This window comes from Syzygium oleosum, unplaced genomic scaffold (genome assembly GCF_021117445.2).
Source record: "Syzygium oleosum isolate NSW1041296 unplaced genomic scaffold, Sole_v2.1 Sole_v2.54, whole genome shotgun sequence".
NCBI lineage: Eukaryota > Viridiplantae > Streptophyta > Magnoliopsida > Myrtales > Myrtaceae > Syzygium > Syzygium oleosum.
Window position 1 is genome coordinate 382014 of NW_026607538.1, and position 23718 is coordinate 405731.

General features: G+C 44.8%; 2 protein-coding genes across 2 annotated transcripts; both read left to right on the forward strand.

Moving 5' to 3' along the window:
- The first annotated feature begins 1369 nt into the window (after window positions 1-1369).
- On the forward strand, window positions 1370-3177 carry LOC115693892 (disease resistance protein RPV1-like). The gene is made up of 2 exons (XM_030620953.2): window positions 1370-1878; window positions 2532-3177. The coding sequence occupies exons 1-2, from the start codon at window positions 1409-1411 to the stop codon at window positions 3175-3177; spliced, it is 1116 nt and encodes a 371-aa protein (XP_030476813.1). The 5' UTR covers window positions 1370-1408.
- Window positions 3178-6611: 3434 nt separating this feature from the next.
- LOC115693888 (disease resistance protein RPV1-like) lies at window positions 6612-9200 on the forward strand. The gene is made up of 3 exons (XM_030620950.2): window positions 6612-7098; window positions 7194-7478; window positions 7561-9200. The coding sequence occupies exons 1-3, from the start codon at window positions 6712-6714 to the stop codon at window positions 9169-9171; spliced, it is 2283 nt and encodes a 760-aa protein (XP_030476810.1). The 5' UTR covers window positions 6612-6711; the 3' UTR covers window positions 9172-9200.
- Window positions 9201-23718: the final 14518 nt, after the last annotated feature.

The window sequence follows — 23718 nt, forward strand, 5'->3', positions numbered from 1 at the left end:
CCTTGCACGGCTCTTCCATGGATGTGTTACCATACCTCAACCGTTGGTACTCCTTTGTTGATACAATGTATCAACTGTTGAAAATTGATTAAGGGAGTTCTGTGTTCGGTAGAGAATTTGATTCGCATATATATATATATATATATATATATATAATATATATAGAGAGAGAGAGAGAGAGAGGTACTCCTTTGTTGATACAATGTATCAACTATTGAAAATTGATTAAGGGAGTTCTGTGTTCGGTAGAGAATTTGATTCGCATATATATATATATATATATATATATATATATAGAGAGAGAGAGAGAGAGAGAGAGAGAGAGAGAGAGAGAGAGAGAGAGAGAGAGTTTGTTAGGAGCTTTTTTACTGGAGCAAGTAGGTTGATTATGTCTGAAAAAACAATTGAGTGGGTCATTCTTAATACCCAATTATTATTTGTCACATTATTTAGTTAACTAATTTTGTAAATCTAGTAAACATAGAATTCTCTTTTAAAAATATCATGGCCATATTGGGCTAACAATGGCCGCTACCTTTTTTTATTTTATTAATATAAAAGTAATACAGTGAGATGAGAAGATAGCAGAGAGAGAATATCATCTAAGCATCCATTTGTTTGAGGGAAAACTGTTTTTGAAAAATTATTTTTGACTTTTCGGTGTTTGGGTGACGTAAAATTAATTGATCTACGGAAAACATTTTTCATGGATTGAAAACAACATGCTTATTTTTTATAAGAAAGACATTACTTTTCTTAAACCATCAAACAAAAGAAAACTAATTATTTTTCTAGAAAATTATTTTCATTAAAATTTTTTCCTTTATCATTAACTTTTCAGTGGAACAAACGCACTCTAACTCTCTCTAGAGTCTAGACTTGGGAATTGTGACTAGATGGGTTTTCGGAATCAAGTCGTCCGTGTCCGGATTAATACAAGTTTGGGTTATAAAGTGATTTTATTTTTAAACGGGTTGGGATTTAATTTGCCGCATGAGTCATATCCGTGTCTATCCTTTGAAAAACCAGTGATCGCCAAAACGTTAAACAGAAAATCTACGTATTGATAGCAACTCTATGATAGTTTCTAAATGAAGGCTAAATAAGTTTTCTAAAGACACCACAAGAAGTATAATATATAGAGACCTCAAATCACTTAGGACCTTTATATTCCTATTCCAATCCCTCCGGCGGTCAGAAAATGCATCACACGTTTTACTCCTCCACCAGTCAAACTTTAAAAAATAAACGACCGGCACCAACTGCAAGTCATCGACACTTATCTCGTTCGGACACTTGGAATTGTTGCTCCAACTTCCCTCCTTACTCGACTTAAAAGGGCCAAAAAGAGAAAAGAGAGAGAAACAAATAGCTTGCAGGCAACCCCAAACCCTAACCATTCTTGACGATGGACGATATCAATTATTCATCATCATCCGCATCCTCTATATGGCCCGAAGTGTTCTTGAGCTTTAAAGGAGCGGATACGTGCAGGGATTTCGCGGATGCCCTCTACACCGGCTTGACCAACGCGGGGATAAGCGTGTATCGAGACAAAAGGAAGGCGGGGGCAGAAAAGGATATTAACCCCACGCTGGTCGAAAAGATTGGACAGTCGAAGATATCGATACCGATCATCTCGCCAGGGTACACTTCCACCAAGAGCTGCCTCATGGTGCTGGCCAAGATGTTGGAGTGCAGGGACACCATGAACCATGCCATTATTCCCATTTTCTATGCCGTCAAGCCCTCTGGCAATGGCTCCTCCGCAGATAACAAAAGACGAAGGATCGATCCCATGCTTGCCGACCCCTGGAAGTCCGCCCTCCATTGTATTGAACAGTTGGAGGGATATCGTCTTGACCAGCAGACCGACGTGTAATTCTAATCTACTTTCCTTTGCCTGTACCTCATAAATTCCAATGCGAAGTGACTGATGTTGAATTATCAAGTTTTTGTAGATTATCTTTGAGACTTTATGGCCGCCCGGTTACACTCTATGCTTTGAAATGGCTCCAGAAGAAAGCACGATTGTGGTTATTCAAAAAGTGGCCTTTATTTGATTTTGGAGTTCTTTTAGTATCTTTTAAAAATCTTTTTACTTCCCTTATGTCGAAGGTGGGAGTGGGACATCGATAAATTCTCACCTTGCACATGTAAATCCTGAGTTCGTACAAGAACAAGCCATTTATCGAATTGAAATACGCCGTTTGGATAACTACTGAGTCTTTAGAGACAACAAAAATCATGCAGGTTACCGGTCTGACATAATAATAGTTGACCCAAATCATGATTAAGAACTGATGTGGAGCATACACTAATTCCACAAAATTTACAGACTCTCGATTCTGTGTTGTGATAGATTCTATTTGTCATAGTCGTACATGGCTTTTCCATAATGCTTTGCCCTCGTGGGTCACTAATTGGGTATAACTCAAGTATTTTGCTTCATTTTTTTGCCTTTCTTGTTATTTCTTTCTATAGTTTCTCATGATTAAACGTTGCTTTTATTTACTCATTTGGACTGTTAGGAATGGCAAGCTTATATCCGAGATCGTCTTGTATGTCACTCGGCAGCTGAAGAAAGCTGAACTAGTTGGTACTTCCATGCCAGTTGGAATTGAGAATCAAGTCCGTGAGATGATGGTGAAGCTTGACGTCGACTATCGCAACGGACAAGCGGTTAATGTACGTGGCAATGAGGTCCGAATGGTCGTAATACATGGCTTCGAGGGGATTGGGAAAACGACTCTTGCGAAGTTTGTTTACAACCAACTATATCCTCTGTTTGAAGGCTGTAGCTATCTGGGAAACATCCGAGAGATATCAAAAACCGACCCCCTGGAGCATCTGCAAAGCCGAATGGTTTCTGACCTGCTAAAACAAGAGCACATCAGCTTTGGTTCCCTAGAAGAAGGTATTTACCACATTGAACAAATGTTTCTCGATAAGAGAGTTCTCATCGTGCTCGATGATGTCAATAAACAGGATCATCTCGAAGCATTTGCCGGGAACCTAAGCTGGTTTGGTCCAAGAAGCAGGATAATTGTAACGACCAGAAACGCCGATCTTCTTAATATCCCTAAAGAAGTTGTGATTTATGAAGTTGTGCGTATGGATTTTAAACAATCCCTTCGTCTTTTCTGTCTACATGCTTTTGGGGGAAGTTCTCTGTAACAGCCCGAATTTCGACGTAATTCCAGGATCAATAAAATTAACAATATTTCGCATTTCATTTTAGTAAGTCTCGCCCAGAGCTGATCACTCTCGGGATACTAACCAATGGGGTATGGCTAACTAGGAAACGGTACGTGGACTAGGGACTCGATAGTGAACGGGACACCGATCTCGAGATACGATGAGTGAATATTTTGGGCCAACGTGAGCCGATCTTAGGAAAGGTGATGGATTTGGTTTGGCCAAGGCCAACGATGTACAATCGGATCGCAGGTGATTCTGCAAGACCGAAAGTGCACGTGGCCAACCAGTCCTGAACCTGAACCTAACGATCGTGAACTTTGGAACTAATGATAATTTCTCATTCTCTCAATGATCGGGACCGTCGTAATTCGAATAACCCTAGGTCGATACGCGTATGTCCTAAACAGCCGCCCGTTAGTGAGAGACCCTGAAATTGGAAATTGAGCGAGTTTTGATCACGAAATTGGGTCCGGATTTCGATGTTGATTTTCGAAGGCTTAAGAGACTATTTTAGGAATCTGACGTCATATTACGCTGGCCACACACGTTTGGAGTTAGTACGAGCAAAAAGTGGAATTTCGGTCCGGGGGTGAAAAATTACGGTTTTGCCCCTGTGGGCACCGAGGCTGGATTCGGAGGCCGTTTGAGGTTATTTTTCGCGGCCAAGATCATTTTGGGGTGGCCAGGCACATTTAGAGTGGTTTTGGCCAAAAATTGGAATTTCGACAAAAATTGGAAAAATAATATTATTTTATTCCCGAAACTTCGTAGTCGATTTTCGAGAGCTTAGAAAGTGAATTTCGCGAATCCGACGCCGTATTATGTTGGCCACGCACATATGGAACACGTATGTGCGAAAATTGGAATTTCGCCCCGGGACCGGAAAAATGACGGTTTTGCCCCTGGGCCGTTTTCGGGTCCGAATTTTTGGGAAATTTTTGGGATAAGTAACTGTGGTTATCAGCTGCATTATTGGCACCAAAGACCCAATTGCCCCTCAATTATTTAAGCCTATCTCTTTAGAACCGTTAGATTAGGGGCGTTTTGGTCATTTTTCACGGATCGGCGACACGTGGCACTTTGGGCTGCTTTATTTGACCAAGTTGGACTGTTTTCTCTCTCCTCAGCCCTCCCTCACGGCAGAACCAGCCCCCACCAGCAGCTTCTCTTCCATTTTCCTCTCTTTTTCTCCATTTTCTCTCTTGGTTTTGGCTTCGCCGGAATTTGCCGCCGGCCACCGGAGTGCCGCCGCCGACCGCCGTGCCCCGCCGTCGACCACATAGTCCCCCAGCTTCAGCCTCGCCCCTGTCCAGCCCTTTTCTCTCTCCCTTTCTCTCTCTTTCTCCCTCTTTTTCTCTTTCCCGTCCGGCAAAAAGGGTCGCCGGAGCTTCGCCGGAGCTCGGATCGCTGTTCCGTCACCACCCAGCCGTCCAGCCTCGCCGTGCGTCGCCATCCAGCCCTGTCCGTACGGTGTCCGTACGGTGCTGTTCATCGCGCCCCGTACGGATCACTGTTCATCTCGACCGTACGCCGTCGCGGCCGTCACCGGCACTTCGCCGGCCACCGTTTCCGCCCGTCCGTACAAGTCCTTACCGCGGTGAATGGGGCCGCGTGAACAAGACTCCTGTGAAGGCAAGTGCGGCGTGAATGCACGTGCCCGTGAATTCCGCCGCCGGTTTCACTGTTCATCAGTGATCGGCCGCCGTTCCCCGTCGTCGTGGTCCAGAAATTAAGTGAGTAAAATTCCTAAACCCGGATTGGGACTGTTAGTGCGTTTTTCTGGACTGGTTTAGGTATTATCGGTACAATTTAGACTGGCTTAGATGGTATCAGTGTGTATTTCAGACTGGGTTGAGGACGGATTGGTAGAAATTATCATTGGGAAATTTAGTGGATTAATGAGAATTAATTGGGGAGATTAATTGGATTAAATGACCAATTTAGGAGCCCGTTGAAAAATTACCGGGTATGTCCGGATTGACTGATTGTACGTCAATTGTGCTTAATTGTGATTGATTTCGTACTGCTATGTCGTATGTGGTGTGGCTGATTTTATGGAGCGCGATTGGCCATTGTTTGGTTTACAATGATTTACTGATTGGTGAATCGCACGTTAGGCCACACGGTATTAATTGGGCCAATTAAGCACGTGTTGTGACATTGGGTGTCTGAATTATATTGGTGCTCGTGGTGCATTGCATTGCATAACATGGACACGCATTGCGTATGCCAAGAGTGAGGCATGTGATGAACTTGCGTGAGAATGCGTGTCTGCCATGAGTATGTAATCACCTAAAATACCCTGAAGCGTTATACGCTGGGTTCAGATAATAATGAGTTGTGTGATCACCTAAGGACCGTTGGGTCATGACCTTCGGGTCGATACCGTCCTCATGCACTTTGAAGCAGGACGATGCCCGGTACGTCCGGAAGGCGACCATCCTCATGCACTTTGAAGCAGGCTCTGGTTCGCAAGGAGAACAGTGTTGCGCCTCATGCACTTTGAAGCAGGCTAGAGACACTGGGCCAGATCGGTTGCTGCGCCTCATGCACTTTGAAGCAGGCTAGACGCACCGGGCCGTGAATGTTGTTGACTCGAGTCGTAATAAATAATAAATTGGGCGATTGTCAGTGTGCCAGTGTGGGCCAGTGGGCCGGGAAATACACGTGACATGTCGACAACATTTGCATGCATGAACATGCATGGACTGGCATGCGAGTGTGTGAGCCTCGGTGCATGAGCATGTGATTGGCGTACGTGTGATAATATGTGCCACGTACGTGCCGTGATTATTATATATTGAACTGCCTAACCTGCAGGGTCGGAGGATTAATTGATTATTGTTGCACTATGGTTTCACTTATTTATTTTCCGGTCAGGAGATTGCATGCTAGCCTAGCCTAGGTTTAGGGGTTGAACTCACTGATATTCGTCTCACGGTTGTGTAAACCGAAACTTTTCAGACCCCCAGCCGTAGGATGCCGAGGAGAGCGCCTCTTTTTGGTTTACCGCAGTTCATCCAGCGGTCATCTAGTGTGCACCCTTGTGGGGACGGACCTGCAGCCATGGTCGAGGAAGCTGAGGAGCCGAAGTGTTTTTCATTGACCCCTTTTGACTGAGTGGCTGCTGACTGTGTGTTTCCTCTGCTGTTGTCTAAATGAATTGTGTAAAAAGTTTTCTTTGGTACTACTAGTATACATACTTTCAGAGGTGTTGTTTGCTGGTTGTGCTACCTTGGCCTCATGTATTTTATTGTCAGGGTGTATATATATATTTATATACGTACTTCCGCTTGTGCTTGATCTCTGTTTGGGTTTGGGTCGGCGACGCTTCCTGGGACGTCGCAGCCAACTTATCGACCGCAGGTGGGATGCTCACGCTTCGTGGGGTACGGGGCGTGACATTCTCCCCGAGAGAACTATGATGGTCTGTCCAGGCAGATTGTTTCCACAATTAGAGGGCTTCCTATAGCTATTGAGCTTCTGGGTTCATTTCTGTACAGGAAAAACATGCAAAAATGGAATGAGACGATAGAAAAACTAGAGAAAGAGAAAGAGCCAGTGGATTCCGTCCAACAAGTGTTGATGACTAGCTACAAAGCTCTAGATCAAGAGACAAAAGATATATTTCTCGATATAGCTTGTTTCTTTATAGGGAAGGACAAGAGAATTCCCTTCTACATGTGGGAGGACTGCGGTTTTAATCCTAGTAGTGATATCGAGAGGCTGCTTCTCATGTCCCTGGTGAGAATCGAAGAGAATAACAAGCTCTCGGTGTATGATCTATTAAGAGACCTAGGTCGAACAATTGTCTACGAGGAAGACCCCATGAACCCTGGAAGGCGCAGCAGGCTATGGGATAATGAGCAAGCCCTCAATACCTTAAAGAGAAAAGAGGTAAAAATATCCTTGTTTTGCAATTCTATCCATGTTATACTTGCTTTCTGACGCTAACCAGTAAAATTCACTCATTTTCTTCTTTCAATCTCCAGAAAAGGAGAAAGGTTCAAGCCCTCTGTCTCAAGCTCGACAATGGTTCACACAAATGTTTAACACCTAAAGAATTTGAAAGCCTGTCCAAGTTGAGGTTCCTCAAATTGGACAACGCAAATATCGAGGGAGATTTCGCGAATCTACTTCCCCATTTAAGGTGGCTCGACTGGCGAGGGTGCCCCCCGACCTTTCAAGTCGAGAACTTGTGTCTAAAGAATCTGGTGATTCTTGATTTATCATGGAGCAAGGTCACTCAAAAGTGGGGGGGTTGGAGTCAAATCGAGGTGACATGGAACATATTTTATTTCGTTTGACTCATCACGGGGAATTAACTTTATCTGAAATATATTTTATTTGGGATTGCAGATGCCACGGTTGAAAGTTTTGAACCTCACAGGGTGTAATGAAATGCAGATAACTCCCAACTTCTCTGGTTACCCACAGTTGGAGATGTTGATCCTCGAAAGCTGTTTTCAATTGGTCATGATAGACCCTTCAATTTGTCATCTAAGATTGTTGGTTTCCATGAATTTGAAATCCTGTGGAAATCTCAGTGTGTTGCCACAGGGAATCGGTGACATGGAATCGCTGAAAGAGCTTCTCATAGATGGCACTTCCATACAAGAAATACCTGAATCGATAGCTTGTATGAAGAAACTCGAAACTCTTAGTGCCTCCAATTGCTACTCACTAACTAAGCTGCCCAAATCCATTTGCTTAGAAGCTCTTTCAATGCTCTTGCTGGACAATGCGAAGATCCTCGAACTCCCCGATTCAATTGGAAGTTTGGTGAAACTTAAACGGTTGTCGTTGAGGGACTGCCAAGAGATGGAGAAACTTCCAGGTTCTATCGGCGAATTAGGATGCTCATTGGTGGAGTTGGACATATCGAGGACGCTTATTTCAGAACTGCCTGACTCCATGAGAAACCTGCAGCTATTGAGAGTTCTTAAGATGGAGCGTTGTCATGTGAGAAAGTTTCCTAGAGCCATTGGCAGGCTAAGGAAGCTTGAAGAGATCCATGCCTCCCACTGTAGGAGTTTAAAGGGAAGCATTCCTAGTGACATTGGGAATCTAAAATTCCTGAAAATATTGATGCTAGGATATAGTTGTGTTTCTAGCCTACCACCGTCAATCCAGTCGCTAAGCCGTCTCCAGATCCTTGATTTACTTGCTTGCGACAACCTTGAAACATTGCCGATGCTTCCCTCAAGTTTGACTTGTCTGCGCATAAGTTCAAAGAAGATGAGCATAATACCAGATCTTCAGAATTTAGATGAATTGGAAGACTTGACCTTCGGGGATGAGAATCCCAAGGAGCTGATAATTCCTCCCTTGGAGTTTGACCCCGCATCCATTTTGACCGAGCCACAGTCGCTTTGGCCCGTAAGGTTTCCAAAGCTCAAGAGCTTTGAGTTGTCTCATTCCCAACTCACCGATTTGGGATTTGAGTACGGCTCCACGTGCAATTCTCAGCTCAAGGAAGTTGTCCTGAAGGGCGGGAATCTTCGAGAAGTATCAAGGCTTCCCCTATCGTTGTCCGTCTTGTCGATCCAAGCTTGTTTGTCGCTGCAGAGTTTGCCGACAGTTTGGAAATTGGCTAACTTGTTGGAGCTAGAGCTCTTGAACTCGGCTGTCAAAGAGATTAAAGGGCTTGGAGGGCTAACAAGTCTAGAGATCCTGGTCGTGTCGTGTTGCCGCCAGATAGTACATCTCGATGGCCTCTCCAATTTGATATCATTGAAGAGATTGTCTCTCAAGAACTGCAAAACCCTCGCCAATTTGCCCAGTGTATCCAAGCTCACCATGTTGAAATGCCTGGAAATCCATCGATGCCGGAGGATCCGCGACATCGAAGGCCTCGAGAAATTGACATCCTTGGAGGAGCTGCGCGTGAGTGAATGTAACGCTGAAAGATCATCAAGAGTAACAGATGCCCAGGAGAGAATCAGAAGACGTTGGAGTGCATCCCCTTGAGTGTAATCATGATGTCATATGATGTGTTTGGTTTTTGCATTCATTGTAAGAGACTGTGTCCAATAATATTTTTATTATGATTTTAAATTTCTCTCCAGGCTATTGATGGAAAGTGGAAAAACTAATCATTCTTGTGTTTCAATTTATCCAAGAGCAGAGAAGTCGCATGTAATTAGACAGTTTAAGGTAAAATGGGGAAAATTGTTCAAAAAGTCTTAAACCTATTGCATTTTTTCCAATTCATAACTAAACATTTTAATTGTATCAATTGAGTCCTAAACGTTTTCATGTTTTGCCAATTAAGTCCATCCGGCAAATTTTGACTGGAAATGACTGATGTAGACTCTGGTGCTGAATTGGACAATTTTTAATAATATTTTAATTATTTTCTCCAAATCATTTTCTTTTCTTTTTCCTTTTTCTTTTCTTTATTTATTTCCTTCCCATCTTTCTCTAGCCAGTCGCCGGGCCTCAACAACTGGCCAAAGGCAAGGGCCGGCAAGGTCGATCTCGCCCGCCTTTGGCAAAGCTTCCCCCGCTGACCACTGGCGAGGGCGAACCTCACCTGCCCTTGGCAAGGCTTGACCTCGTCGTCGCCGAGCGAGCTTGGCCTCGCCAGATCCGGCAAGGGCAAGCCTTGCCCACTCATGGCGAGGTCGAACCTCGCCATGTTGAGCCTTGCCTAGCCATGGCGAGGCCGACCTTGCCCAGAGATGGCGAGGTCAAGCCTTGCTGGCCCTCACCTCTCATCGGTCATCGGCCATCGCTGAGGCCTGTGCGACCGGCTAGAGGAAGAAGGGAAGAAAAAAAATAAAATAAAAATTCGAAAAAATATTAAATATTGTTAAGAATTGTCCACGTCCGCGCCATGTAGGACGACCGGCGTCCACGTCAGCGATTTCTAGCCAAAATTAGCCAGATGGACTCAATTGGCAAAACGTGAAAATGTTTAGGACTTAATTGGCACAATTAAAAGATTTATAACTGAATTGGCAAAAGTGCAACAGTTTCAAAACTTTTTGGACAATTTTCCTAGTAAAATGAAACATGATGAGGGCCAATTATTAAAGCTTTGGAAAAATATAGGACTCTATTATGAGTAGGTTGTCTCAACGACGATTGAATTTGTGACAACATAGACGGTGAGACCCACAACATGTAGCACTTCTAAACCAGGCATTGCGCCGCTTCCGAGAGTCATTTCCTTTCCACTTAAAAGAATACATATAAGTTCTCTCGAATCTTTTCACTGCGTGGCAAGTTTGCCACATGGAAGATAACGCGTTTAGTACCCACGAAATAGCACTTCTCAACAACTCTAGTCTGACTTCAGATAATTGGGACAGCGAAATTGAATCTCACTGTCTGGTTCGAATTTACCACGACGCGGTCAAATCCAAGCAAATCTTAAATTGAAATTGAAATTAAAGGGCGTGCCGTATTTGGGAGAATAAAAAATAGGAATCGAAATATTGGAATTCAAAAGTAAAATGCTTTGATTCAAAGGGCAAGGAGGATAGAAGTTTTCTGTACATTGTGTGACGGTAATTGAAATGCGACTTGAAAATTGAAGGAATATAACTTATAATAGATGTTAATTCATAATCAGTCTTCAAGAATCCCTGAAGGCTTCTACCTCCAATTGGACTTGCCACAACGAACACAGGTTAGGGCATCCGGGTTTATAGCCCGGATTGCTCGCCGATGCTTAAGTTGGAGTTTGGAGGAAGATGGCCGATGCTTAAGTTAGAGTAGGGACTCGAGAGCTCCAAACCTGTTTCTCAACTTCCAAACCTATTTATAGTATTTGTGGGCCTTTCTACTTTGTCCATCGGGTTGGTGTTGACAGGTGGTGATCAAATTGTGACAAGTGTCAGTCACGACAAATGGTAATAAATCATGACAAGTATGATGTATCTTGGCACGTGACGGTCAAACAATCTATGAGGTTAATGGACGCTTAATTCTTTTGATAGCGCTTTCATCGTCGATATAATTTTAGGTAAGATATCTTGTCAGTGTACTTCTAGCCCGGTTGACCCATCTTGACTTAGCGCCTAAGTTGTGTTCTTTCTTCGTCATTCCCATCCTGTCGGATAGGGGTACTCTCATCTAATGGGATCAATATGGACACGTATCTGACACCTAATGGCTTGCCAAGCCCGTTTTAATAAATAAATGCTCAAAGTCAGATATTGAAAGTGAAAACGAGATTCATATTTGAGCTACAGCTACGAACATAATAATCAACACAAACAAAAGGGCTGAAACAAAAAGGTGTTGTAAAAACTTCGAAGGAATTTTGGCAGACATTTTACACGATTGAGCGTCTTCTTTCTTCCTTGTTCTTGCAATTGATCGATGAAATTTTGGCAGGAACAGTTATTTCTCTTATCTAGAATGAATCACAAATCTTGTGTATGATTTGTCCGTCGCACCTCTCTTTCTATCTCTCAATCACACATGAACACAAACCCACATCCACACGAGCAAATCTTCAACGAGCCTTAACACGTTTTTATAATCGTTCCTGAGTAACTAGGGACGATCTGGGAAACGACCCAAACGCATCGGGACTTATACCCTCCCAATGGAACGTTAGGACAAGTGACTTGTGTGTTTGTGGTAAGGATTATTATTTGGTCCATTATTAGTGTAGAAAAATCCTTGTGCATTCGTCATTGGATAAGTGACTTGTGTATTTGTGGTTAATTTTCTAATGGAACCTTTCCCCATGTCAAATTTTGTGCACTCAATAGATATGCACGGGGAAAATTACCAAAAAAGTCCTAAACCTATTGCAATTGTATCAATTCAGTCATAAACCTTTTTTTTTTCCAATTTAGTCCTAAACCTTTTGCAATTGTGCCAATTCGGTTCATCCGGCCACTTTTGGCCAGCTGGCGCTGACGTCGACGCTAGCCATCCGTGTCATGCCCCGTACCCAACGAAGCGCTAACATCCCTACCTTGGCCGGTTATGGTGCAACGCTCCCAGGATGCGTCACCGACCCAAACCTGTAACAGCCCGAATTTCGATGTAATTCTGGGATCAATAAAACTGATATTATTTCGCATTTCATTTTAGTAAGTCTCGCCCAGAGCTGATCACTCTCGAGAATACTAACCAATGGGGTATGGCTAACTAGAAAATGGTACGTGGACCGGGGACCCTATCGTGAAACGGACACCGATCATGAGAGACGCTGAGGGAATATTTTGGGCCCACGTGTGCCGATCGTAGGAAAGGGTAATGGATTGGGTTTGGCCAAGGCCTACAATGTACAATAGGGACGCAGGCGATTCTGCAAGACCGAAAGTACACGTGGCCAACCAGTCCTGAACTTGAACCGAACGATCGTGACCTCCGGAACTAGTGATAATTTCTCATTCTCTCAATGATCGAGACCATTACGATACTGATAGCCTTAGGTCAATACGCGTAACCTCTAAATAGCCGCCCGTTAGTGAGAGACCCTGAAATTGAAAGTTTAGTGAGTTTTGTTCACGGAATTGGGCCCGGATTTCGGTGTCGATTTTCGATGGCTTAAGAGACTATTTTTGGGAATTTGACGTCATATTACGCTGGCCACACACGTTTGGAGTTAGTACGAGTAAAAATTGGAATTTCGGTCCGGGGGTGAAAAATTACGATTTTGCCCCTTGGGACGCCAGCGTTGCTTTTCGAGGCCAATTGAGGTTATTTTTCGAGGCCGACGCCATTTTTGGGTGGCCACGCATACCAGGAGTCGTTATGGCCAAAAATTGGAATTTTGACAAAAATTTGGAAAATAATATTATTTTATTCCCGAAACTTTGCGGTCGATTTTCGAGGGCTTAAAAAGTGAATTTCACGATTCCGACGCCATATTATGTTGGCCACGAACATATGGAACACGTATGTGCAAAAATTGAAATTTCGCCTCGGGACCGGAAAAATGACGGTTTTGCCCCTGGGCTAATTTTTGATCCGAATTTTTTGGGATAATTTTGGGATAATTACCAGAGGTTATCAGCTGCATTATTGGCCTTATTGACTCTTTTGCCCCTCACTTTTTGGATAAGATTAAATTAGAACCGTTAGATTAGGGGCGTTTTGGTCAAAACCGCCGGATTTGCGACAAGTGTCGCCCCTAGGCTGCCATGTTTGACCAAGATAATACCCTCTCTCTCTCCTCTCACCCTCACTCTCGGCCAAGACCACCAGAACAGCTCTCTCTCTCTCTCTCTCTCTCTATTTCTCTCATTTTCTCTCCCGGCCAAGCTTCACCGGAGTACACCGCCGGCCACCGGAGCGCCGCCGCCGGCCGTCGTGCCCACCATCGACCACCACAGCCCCCAGCCTCGGCCTTGTCCCTGTCCGACCCATTTCTCTCTCTCTTTCCCTCTCTTTTTCTCTCTTTTTCTCTCCCAGGTTAGTACCGCCGCCGCGTCGGAGCCTCGCCGGAGCTTCGCCGGAGCTCCGATCGCTGTTCCGTTGCCACCCAGCTGTCCAGCCACGCTGTACGACGCGACCGTACCCGTCCGTACAGTGTCCGTACGGACGATACTGTAGCGCCGTACGGGTCGCCGTACGTACGGCCGTCGCGCCGGCCACCGTCCCGGCCTGTCCGTACAGTGTCCGTACATGAGTTACTGTTCATCGCGTCCGTACGGTCACTGTTCACGCCGTCCGTAAGCCGTCGCCGGGAATTTCACCGCCGGTTTCACTGTTCACCAGTGATCGGCCGCCGTTCCCCGTCGTCGTGACCTTGGATTAGGTGAGTAAAATTCCTAAATCCGGATTAGGACTGATAGTGCGATTTTCTGGACTGGCTTAGGTATTATCGGTGTATTTTGGACAGGCTTGGGTAGTATCAGTGTGTAATTCGGACTGTATTGAGGATGGTTTGGTGGAAATAAAATCCGAGGAAATTAGTGGGATTATTACGGATAATTGTTGGGCCCGGATTGAGGAAATAGCGGCTGTCCATATTTTTGAGGAATGTACCGGATTATAATGGACAGCAAGAATTATTAGCTGAATGGCCGGGATTACCCAGAATGATTGGCTGTTGATTGATTGGTGATCAATTGTGTTTAATTGTGAAATGCCATATTGCGTGCTTGTGTGGCTGAATCGTGCGGAGTGTGATTGGCCAATTGATGGCTTGAATTGTGTATTTGGAATTTGGCCGCACGGTATTAATAGGCCAAGTAAGCACGCGGCTTGTGAATTAGGCACTGTGGAATAATTCTGATTGAACTGTGTGCATGTGCCTATGTTATGTGGATGCTCATGTTGCATTTCATGGCACGCATTATGAATGCCGAGAATGAGGCTTGTGATGAAATTGTGTGAGACTGCGTGCCTGTCATGAGCATGTGATCATCTAAAATACCCTGATGCGTGTTACGCGGGGTTCAGATAATAATGGGTTGTGTGATCACCTGAGGGCCTTCGTGTCGTGACCTTCGGGTCGATACCGTCCTCATGCACTTTGAAGCAGGACGATGCCCGGTACGTCCGGAAGACGGCCATCCTCATGCACTTTGAAGCGGGCTCTAGTTCGTAAGGAGATCGTATTGCGCCTCATGCACTTTGAAGGAAGCTAGACACCGGGCCGAGATCGGTTCTTTGCGCCTCATGCACTTTGAAGCAGGCTAGACGCACCGGGCCGTGAATGTTGTTGACTCGAGTCGTCGTAATAAATAATAAATTGGGCGATTGCCAGTGTGGGCCAGTGGACCGGGAAATGTGCGTGACCTGTCGACGACATTTGCATGCATGAACATGCATGGACTGGCATGCGAGTGTGTGAGACTCGGTGCATGAGCATGTGATTGGCGTACGTGTGATAATGTGTGCCACATACGTGCCGTGATTATTAATTATTGAACTGCCTAACCTGCAGGGTCAGAGAATTATTTGATTGTTGTTGCATTATGGTTTCAAATATTTATTTCCGGTCAGGAGATTGCATGCTAGCCTAGCCTAGGTTTAGGGGTTGAACTCACTGAGATTCGTCTCACGGTTGTGTAAACCGAAACTTTTCAGACCCCTGACCGTAAGGATGAAGAGACCACCGCCTCTTTTTGGGATCCCTCTGCAGATCCGGCAATATACTACTACCTACCCCTCAGGAAATGGGGAGGCTTTTGTGAGATATCGATCTGAAGTAGTTGTGAATATAGGCGAGTACTTTTACCAGAAGCAAGAGTACGTGGCATGGTGCCACCGGGATGCCAACGGAAATGAGGGAGAGCCCCTTAGGACCTTTGATATCCCGATCGATGATACTGGGTTGATGCAGCCAATTATAGCTGCTGGTGAGGTGATAGACCCTGAGGCCACGCCCGAGTGGATGAGGCAGGAGGAAGAGATGGATGAGGAGCCTGAAGCACTAGCGGAGGACCCCGAGCCTATGGATGAGGAGGAGGATGACGAACCCGAGGCCATGGAGCAGGACATAGAGGAGGACGGAGAGGTTGCAGAGCTGGGATCAGACGAGGAGGGGTTCGAGATGTACCTGGACCCGGAATTGGAGCTGGACTCTGAGGACGAGCGAGCTCAGGCCATGGATTCGGAGGAGTCAGGGACTAGCGAGGATGCCTCCGAGGAGCTGTCAGATGATTCTACTGAGTCGTCTGATCCTGACTGGGAGCCATAGAGTCGCCCCGTGTCCTTAGCTAGTAATGAGGGCCGATACTTTTTGGATTGTAGCCCTCTTCCCAAGTTTGAGCCTAACCTCCCTAGCCGCTTACCACTTTTTGACCAAGTGGCTACTGATCTTATGTGCCTTTTTGGTTTGTACTTGTAAATATTGTACAAATGTTTTTTTTAATAGTAATATAAATGTGTAATTATTTTCTTCGATGTTTTTTTTTTTGATGTATGGCTATCCTTGGCTCATATTGTAGTTGTCTGGGTTTGTTTATTTTATGCTTCCGCTTGTGTTTGATCTCTGTATGGGTGTGGGTCGGCGACGCTTCCTGGGACGTCGCAGTCAAACGACCGAAGGTGGGATGCTCGCGTTTCGTGGGGTACGGGGCGTGACAAAACCCAATCAGAGAACAGACACAAGCGGAAACCACGTATATAAATACATATATATACACTCGTACAGATAAACATCTGAGACCACAGATAAAACATCATACAAACTTGAATGTACATTTCATTACTCACTGAAAACCCCTTTTTACAACGTACTTTATACAGATCAAAAGATTTAAACAAAGACAACAACTTCTAGCAGCCACCAGATCAAAAAGGTACTATGGCTGAGGAAAGGTGAGGTTAACTACAGGGAAGATCGCAGGCAAAAAGGTACTAGCTTCCCTATAAAGAGTTGGGACCTAAGCTAGGGCTCCCAATCCGGATCCGACGATTCTGAGGACTCCCCTGCTGGTCCCTCTTGAGGCTCGGACTCTTCGGAATCCATATCCGTTGCTGCTGCCTCTTCGTCTTCAATATCCGGTTCAAGCTCTGGGTCAAGATAAAGCCCTAGCTCATCATTGGGTCCTATCTCTACATCCGATCCTACCTCTGCTACTTTCCCATGGTCTTCATCAGCATCCAGATCCATGTCCTCCAGTTCGTCTTCTTCCTTGGCAGCTTGGTCTAGGTCTTCAGCTATCACCTGTGGCTCCTGTGGCTCCCCATCCATAGGCTTATCAACGCCATCTACATCGTAGACATCCTGAGGATTGATCACCTCGCCATCCGCATATATGGGTTCCATCCATCCATCCTGACCAACTGGCGCATCAAAAGTCCTTAGGGGTTGCCCTAGGTTTCCGTCGGCATCCCTCAAGCACCAAGCCACATACTCCTGAGTCTGATGAAAATATTCACCCACGTTTACAAACACCACGGATCGGTATCTTACATACGATTCCCCATTTCCTGCGGGGTATGTACTTGTATACTGATGTATCTGTATAGGTATTCCAAAAAGCGGTGGATTCGGCATCCTTACGGCTGGGGGTCTGAAAAGGTGGGTTATTACAACCGTGAGACGAATCTCAATGAGTATAACCCCTAAACCTAGGCTAGGCTAACATGCATTCTCCTGACCAGCAAAACAATGAAAAAATACAAACAATGACCTAGGCCCTCGGGCCCAGATCGATCATACAATTGACCCTGCAGGTTAGGCAGTTCATAAAAATGCTCACGGCACATACGCGAACACACTGGTCACACGTACGCCACACGCATGTTCATGCTCATTAATATTTGATTCGCATGCCAAACACCGAGTCCCGCACACTCGCACATTAGCCCATGCACTCTTATGCATGTAATGTCGTTATCATGCCATGTTCATATTGGCTCACACTGCACACTGGCTTATAGCTCATTTTAATTAATAACTGATCCAAAAATCACTGCCCGAAGGCTCACAACACTCCATGGCCAGCGTAAAAACGCCCCTGGCCCAGTGTCTCTAGCCTGCTACAAAGTGTATGAGGCGCAACACCGATCTCCTTACAAACCAAAGCCTGCTACAAAATGCATGAGCATAGTCGACTTCCGGATATAATGGGCATCGTCCTGCTACAAAGTGCATGAGGACGGCACGACCCGAAGGCCAATATGTGATCACACGGCACACTGCCAATTTTATCTGAACCCCGCGTAATACGCCTTAGGGTATTTTAGGTGATCACATGCTCATGACAGGCACGCATTCTCGCACAATTTCCTCACATGCCTCATTCTCGACATACACAATGCGTGGCCATGAAATGCAGCACATTGCACTATGAGCATTAAATATAATTAGGCACCCAGTCGATTTATACCACAACAATCTGCTCACTAGGCCAATTAATACCGTGCGGCCCAATTTACAATGTGCACTGCAATAATCAATCTCAAGCCATCAATTGGCCAATTACATTCCACATTGGTCAATCACACGACATGGCAATATTCAATTCCCAAAATTAGGCACGAAGTCAATCAGTCAGCCAGCCCGGGCATACCCGGCAGTCCCGTCACCTAATCCTCAATTAGTCCCGGCTAGTCCGATAGCCCACTAATTAATCTCACATTGATCCACTAATATTAATCCGATAATATTTCACACTATTTGATTCACCACTTTCACCCGATATTAGCCTACAACACCCAAACTAGTCCAGAAAACGCACTATCAGTCCTAATCCGGGTTTAGGAATTATACTCACTTAAATTCTAGACCACGACGACGAGGAACGGCGGCCGATCACCGGTGAACAGTAGAACCGGCGGCGGCGTTCCTGGCGGCGGCGTTCCCGACGGACACTGTACGGACGGCGTACGGACACTATACGGACAGCGACGTATGGCGACGTACGGACGGCTGGAGGTCACGGCGGCAGCAGCTCAGCTGGACGGCGACGGGACGGCGGTCCGGCGGTGCTCCGGCGTTCCTTGGCCGGACGGACAACAAGGGAGAGAGAGAGAACGGGGACGAGAGAGAGAGAGAGAACGGCGGGAAGGTAGTGCTTTGGCGAGTGAGGTCAGTGCAGTGAAGCGGGCAATTTGCGCGATGGCGGCGCACGGCAGTAAGGAAAACCGGCGGAGGAGGAGGAAAACGTGGAGGAGGGGCTGCTCGGTGGGGGTCTTGGCCAAATGAGGGAGGAGGAGAGAGAGAGAGAGAGGGGGGGGGGGTTCAACCGGTCAAATGTTGGGGGCTTGGGGTGCCAAGTGTCGCCGATCCGGGCAATTGACGAAAATGCCCCTAATCCAACGGCCTTGAATCATTCCTATCCAAAAATTGATGGGCAAAAAGGTCTTTAGCCCCAATAGTTTAGCTAATAAATACTCTTAATTATCCCAAAATTCGGAACTGAAAACGGCCAAGGGGCAAAATGGTCATTTTTCCAGTCCCGGGGCGAAATTCCAATTTTTGGCTATACCAACCCCAAATGATTGTGGCCAACATAATATAGCGTCGGAATAGCGAAAATAGTCTCTTAAGCCCTCGAAAACCGACTGCAAAGTTCTGGGAATAAAATAATATTATTTTTCACTTCCGAGCCAAAATTCCAATTTTTGACCGAAACCAATCTAAATGCGCGTGGCCACCCGAAAATATCATCGGCCTCGAAAAATAATCTCATACGGGCTCAAAAAGCAAAGTCGATGTCCAGAGGGGCAAAAAGGTAATTTTTGACTTCCGGGTCGAAATTCCATTTTTCGACCGTACTATCCCCAAATGTGTGTGGCCAGCACAATATGACGTCAGAATCGTAAAAATAGCTGTACAAGTCCTAGAAAATCGGTACCGAAATCCGGATCCAATCTCGTGACCAAAACTCGCTAAATTTCCAATTTCAGGGTCTCTCACTAACGGGCGGCTGTTTAGGGTTTACGCGTATCGACCTAGTGTTATCCGAGTCATGACGGTCCCAATCATCAAGAGAATGAGAAATTATTACTAGTCCCAGAGGTCGCGATCGTTCGGTTCCAGTTCAGGACTGGTTGGCCACGTGCACTTTCGGTCGTGCAGAATCACCTACGATCCGATTGTACATCGTTGGCCTTGGCCAAACCAAATCCGTCACTTTTCCTGAGATCGGCCTACGTTGGCCCAAAATATTCCCTCATCATTTCTCGAGATCGGTGCCCGATTCACGATCGGGTCCCTGGTCGCCGTACCGTTTCCTAGTTAGCCGTACCCTTTTGGTTAGTATCCCGAGAGTGATCAACTCTGGGCGAGACTCACTAAAATGAAATGCGAAATAGTGTCGATTTTATTGATCCCGGAATTATATCGAAATTCGGGCTGTTACAATCCGGCTGACGTTGACGTGGAAATTTTTTAACATTTTTTTTTTTATATTTTACTTTTGTTCTCTCTTTCTTATTTTTCTTTCCTATCTTCTTCCTCGGTCGCCGAACGGTTCAACGACCGGCCAGAGGTTGAGGCTAGCGAGTTCCACATCGCCGGCCATGGGTGAGGCTAGCCCTTGCCGGCATTGGCGAGGGCGAGCCTCGCCGTCGTCGGCCTAGGTCGAGCCTCACCATGGCTGGGCGAGCTCGACCTCGCCCAGCGACGGTGAGGTCTCGCCAAATTTGGGCGGCCTCACCGTTGCCGGGCAAGGTTGAGCTCGCCTGGCCATGGCGAGGCTCGACCTTGCCCACCGACGGCGAGGTCTCGCCAGATCTGGGTGGCCTTGCTGTCGCCGGGCAAGGTCGAGCCTCGCCATGGCCGGGCGAGCTCGACCTCGCCCGGCGACGGCGAGGCCGCCCAGGTCTAGCGAGACCTCGCCGTCCCTGAGCAAGGTCGAGCTTGCCCGGTTATGGCGAGGCTCAACCTCGCCCGGCTATGGCGAGGCTCAACCTCGCCCACTGACGGCGAGGATGGATCTGGCGAGACCTCGCCGTCGGTGGGTGAGGTCGAGCCTCGCCATGGCCGGCGAGGTACCTCACCAGCCTTAGCCTCTTGCCGATCGCTGGTCGTCGGACCGGCAACCGAGGAAGAAGATAGGAAAAAAAAATAAGAAAGAAAGAAAAAAAGTAAAAAAAAAAATTAAAAAATTGCCACGTCAGCGCTGGCCGGCCAAAAGTGGCCGGATGGACTGAATTAGCACAATTGCAAAAGGTTTAGGACTGAATTGGCAAAAAAAAAAGGTTTAAGACTGAATTGGCACAATTGTAATAGGTTTGTGACTTTTTTGGTAATTTTCCCGATATGCATGTCCCTTCTAAGTATGCATATCTTCATTTTTTTCCCTCCTATGAAACTACCAACTTATTAAAATGAATAATTATCACATTCATTGTCCGTGTAGATTTCTTTGATACATTTATCATTGGATAGGTGACATGTAGATAAATTCGGTTACACAACTATTTCTTAGTATTAACAGCACCCATCAAATGGTTAATGTGTAAGAAGTTCCTGACACTGACAATGGACTTGATAAAAATCCTTTTAAAATAGATAATCTTTGCAATATTTTCCTCAACTGTTTTTGTGTTAAGCCGTCTTCGTGTTCGCATTATTTCTTTATTTAATTTTTATTTTTCTATATCTTTAATGTCATGGAATGTACATACTTAGAGATGGATGAGGTCGTAATTGCTGGTCATCGAAATTGTTTTCAAACAATCCAAAAAATTTTCAATTTGCAAATTTGAATTCATGACAGTTATCTCATCCTTCCAATTTCATGACGAATTTAAAAGAACATTCACAAAATGGAAGAATGGATCCAATATTTACAAATAGTATCTTTTACAAAATTTGTAGTTATCTCTCACACAGAATTATTTTTTGAGGTCAAGAACATTTGGTCCGGAGATTAATATCACTATGAAGTGATAATGGACAAATTGAAAAAAGAGTGTACTGTCATTGTGGAATAGCCAGTTGGCTACAAAATGAAACTTAGAAAAACGAAAATATGGCTTAATATCCGATCGAATAATTCTATGCTCTAAACTATCGATTGATGCAAACTGCAACTGTTGGATATCTTGATCAAGCCAAATTAATTAGCGAACTTATCTATATTAATACCCAATTGTTGACTATTGTGCTCTTTATAGTCTTGATCTAATCTCCTTTTCTCTTTTATGTTATGTACCGACTATTGTGAACTTGCTATGGAATTTCGCTTTGCAGTAAGTTAAGTTGATATCGCCGTTTCAACATGAATTGGCACTATTAAATATTTTCATCATCTAGTTTAATCAAATATATTGTACTGAGTATTACATTAACGAGTGCTTCAGGGACATTTGTTAAGTAATCAATGACAGAAATTTTCAAATTTTTAATACACTTACAGTCCTTGTATTATTCAAGATCATTTCAAATAAAGTATACTTGACACAGGACCCTTGTACCCAAACCGACTATGAGTGCATTTAACATGGAAGTGTTTTCTTCCTAGAGATATGTTTCACCGTGGCACTCCTATTCCTAATTACACTCCTATTGTTGACTACTTTTGGAGATTTGTTACTGTCAACCACGCTGGTGTGGTGATGGTGAAACAAAATTGTATTCATTGCCGATACAAGTAATACAATCTTTTATTGTTCTTTCTTCTCCACCATACAAATTCAGATACAGACACGAAATATATGGCTCAGAAGATTTTGTACTCTATTTAAAGAACAATGAATGGAATCTAAATGTAGCCCGTGCATCATGGCTAGTATCTAATGAAATATATGTATTGGGGTGCCTTATGGAGAAGCCAACGAGGACTTGACATGTGGCCCTCTCCATGGTTAACACACGATTTACTATTGAACTTTTCTTCTATCGTTCTTTTTTCCATAAACTCAAAAAAAATTTCAAGCAATTCTTTTTAGAATAACATTAGAACCTTCATCATTTCTATATAAGTAGGAAAAAGGTAACTAATGACACTTTCTAGCTACTTTTTATCAAAATGATTCGATTGAAAGTATTACATATGCTGAGACATACGTCCTCCATGTCCAACTATTCTTTTTACTCTTTTACTTTCTACAAACTCTAAAAAAAGTATTTAAAGAATCTTTAGAAGAAAAATTGTAACATCCTGAATTTTGACCCGTTATCGGAACCAGTAAAGCGTATATTAATTCTCGTGTGAATTTAGTGAGTCTCGCCCGGACTTGATCAATCACGGGATACTAACCAAATGAGAAAGGCTAAATAGGAACAGGTACGTGGACCGAGAAACCGATTGCGATTGGACACTGATTTCGAGAAACATCGAGGGAATATCTTGAGCCAATATGGGCCGATCTTAGGAAGATAATGGATGTGATATAGTTAGTAACGTACAATTGGATCGCGGGTGATTCCGCACGACCGAAAGTACGCCTGACAAACAAATCCCAAAATTTATCCGAACGATCGCGACCCCCGGTACTAGTGATAATCTCTCACCTTCTCTCGAGATTTGAGACTATCGAGACTCGGACAGTCTTAGGTCGATACGCGTAACACCTAAATAGCCACCCGTTAGTGAGAGATCCTAAGATTTCAAAACGAGCTATTTTGATCGCGATATTGAGCCGAACTCCGATATCAAAATTTCAAGGGTAATTATGACTATTTTGTAGGACGGACGTCATTTTATAGTGGCCAAGTAAGTTTGGGACAAGAACGGCTGAAAATAGGAATTTCGACAAAAATTGGGAAAATTACGGTTTTGCCCCCGTGGGCACCGGGGCAGGATTCGGAGGCCGTTTGAGGTTATTTTTCGCGGCCAAGGTCATTTTGGAGTGGCCACGTACATTTAGAGTGGTTTTGGACAAAAACGGGAATTTCGGCAAAAATTGGAAAAATAATATTATTTTATTCCCGGGACTTCGCAGGCGATTTTCGAAGGCGTAGAAAGTGAATTTCGCGAATCCGACACCGTATTATGTCTCCCATGAACATATAGGACCGGTATGGACAAAAATTGAAATTTCGGTCCGGGATCGGAAAATTACGAAAATGCCCCTAGGCCATTTTAATTTATTCCGAAATTTGGATAAAATTTGAGGACTAACTAAGGTTAAGTAGACCAAACCAGACCTGGTCAGCCTTGGTTAGGGGCATTTGTCCATTATACCCTTGAA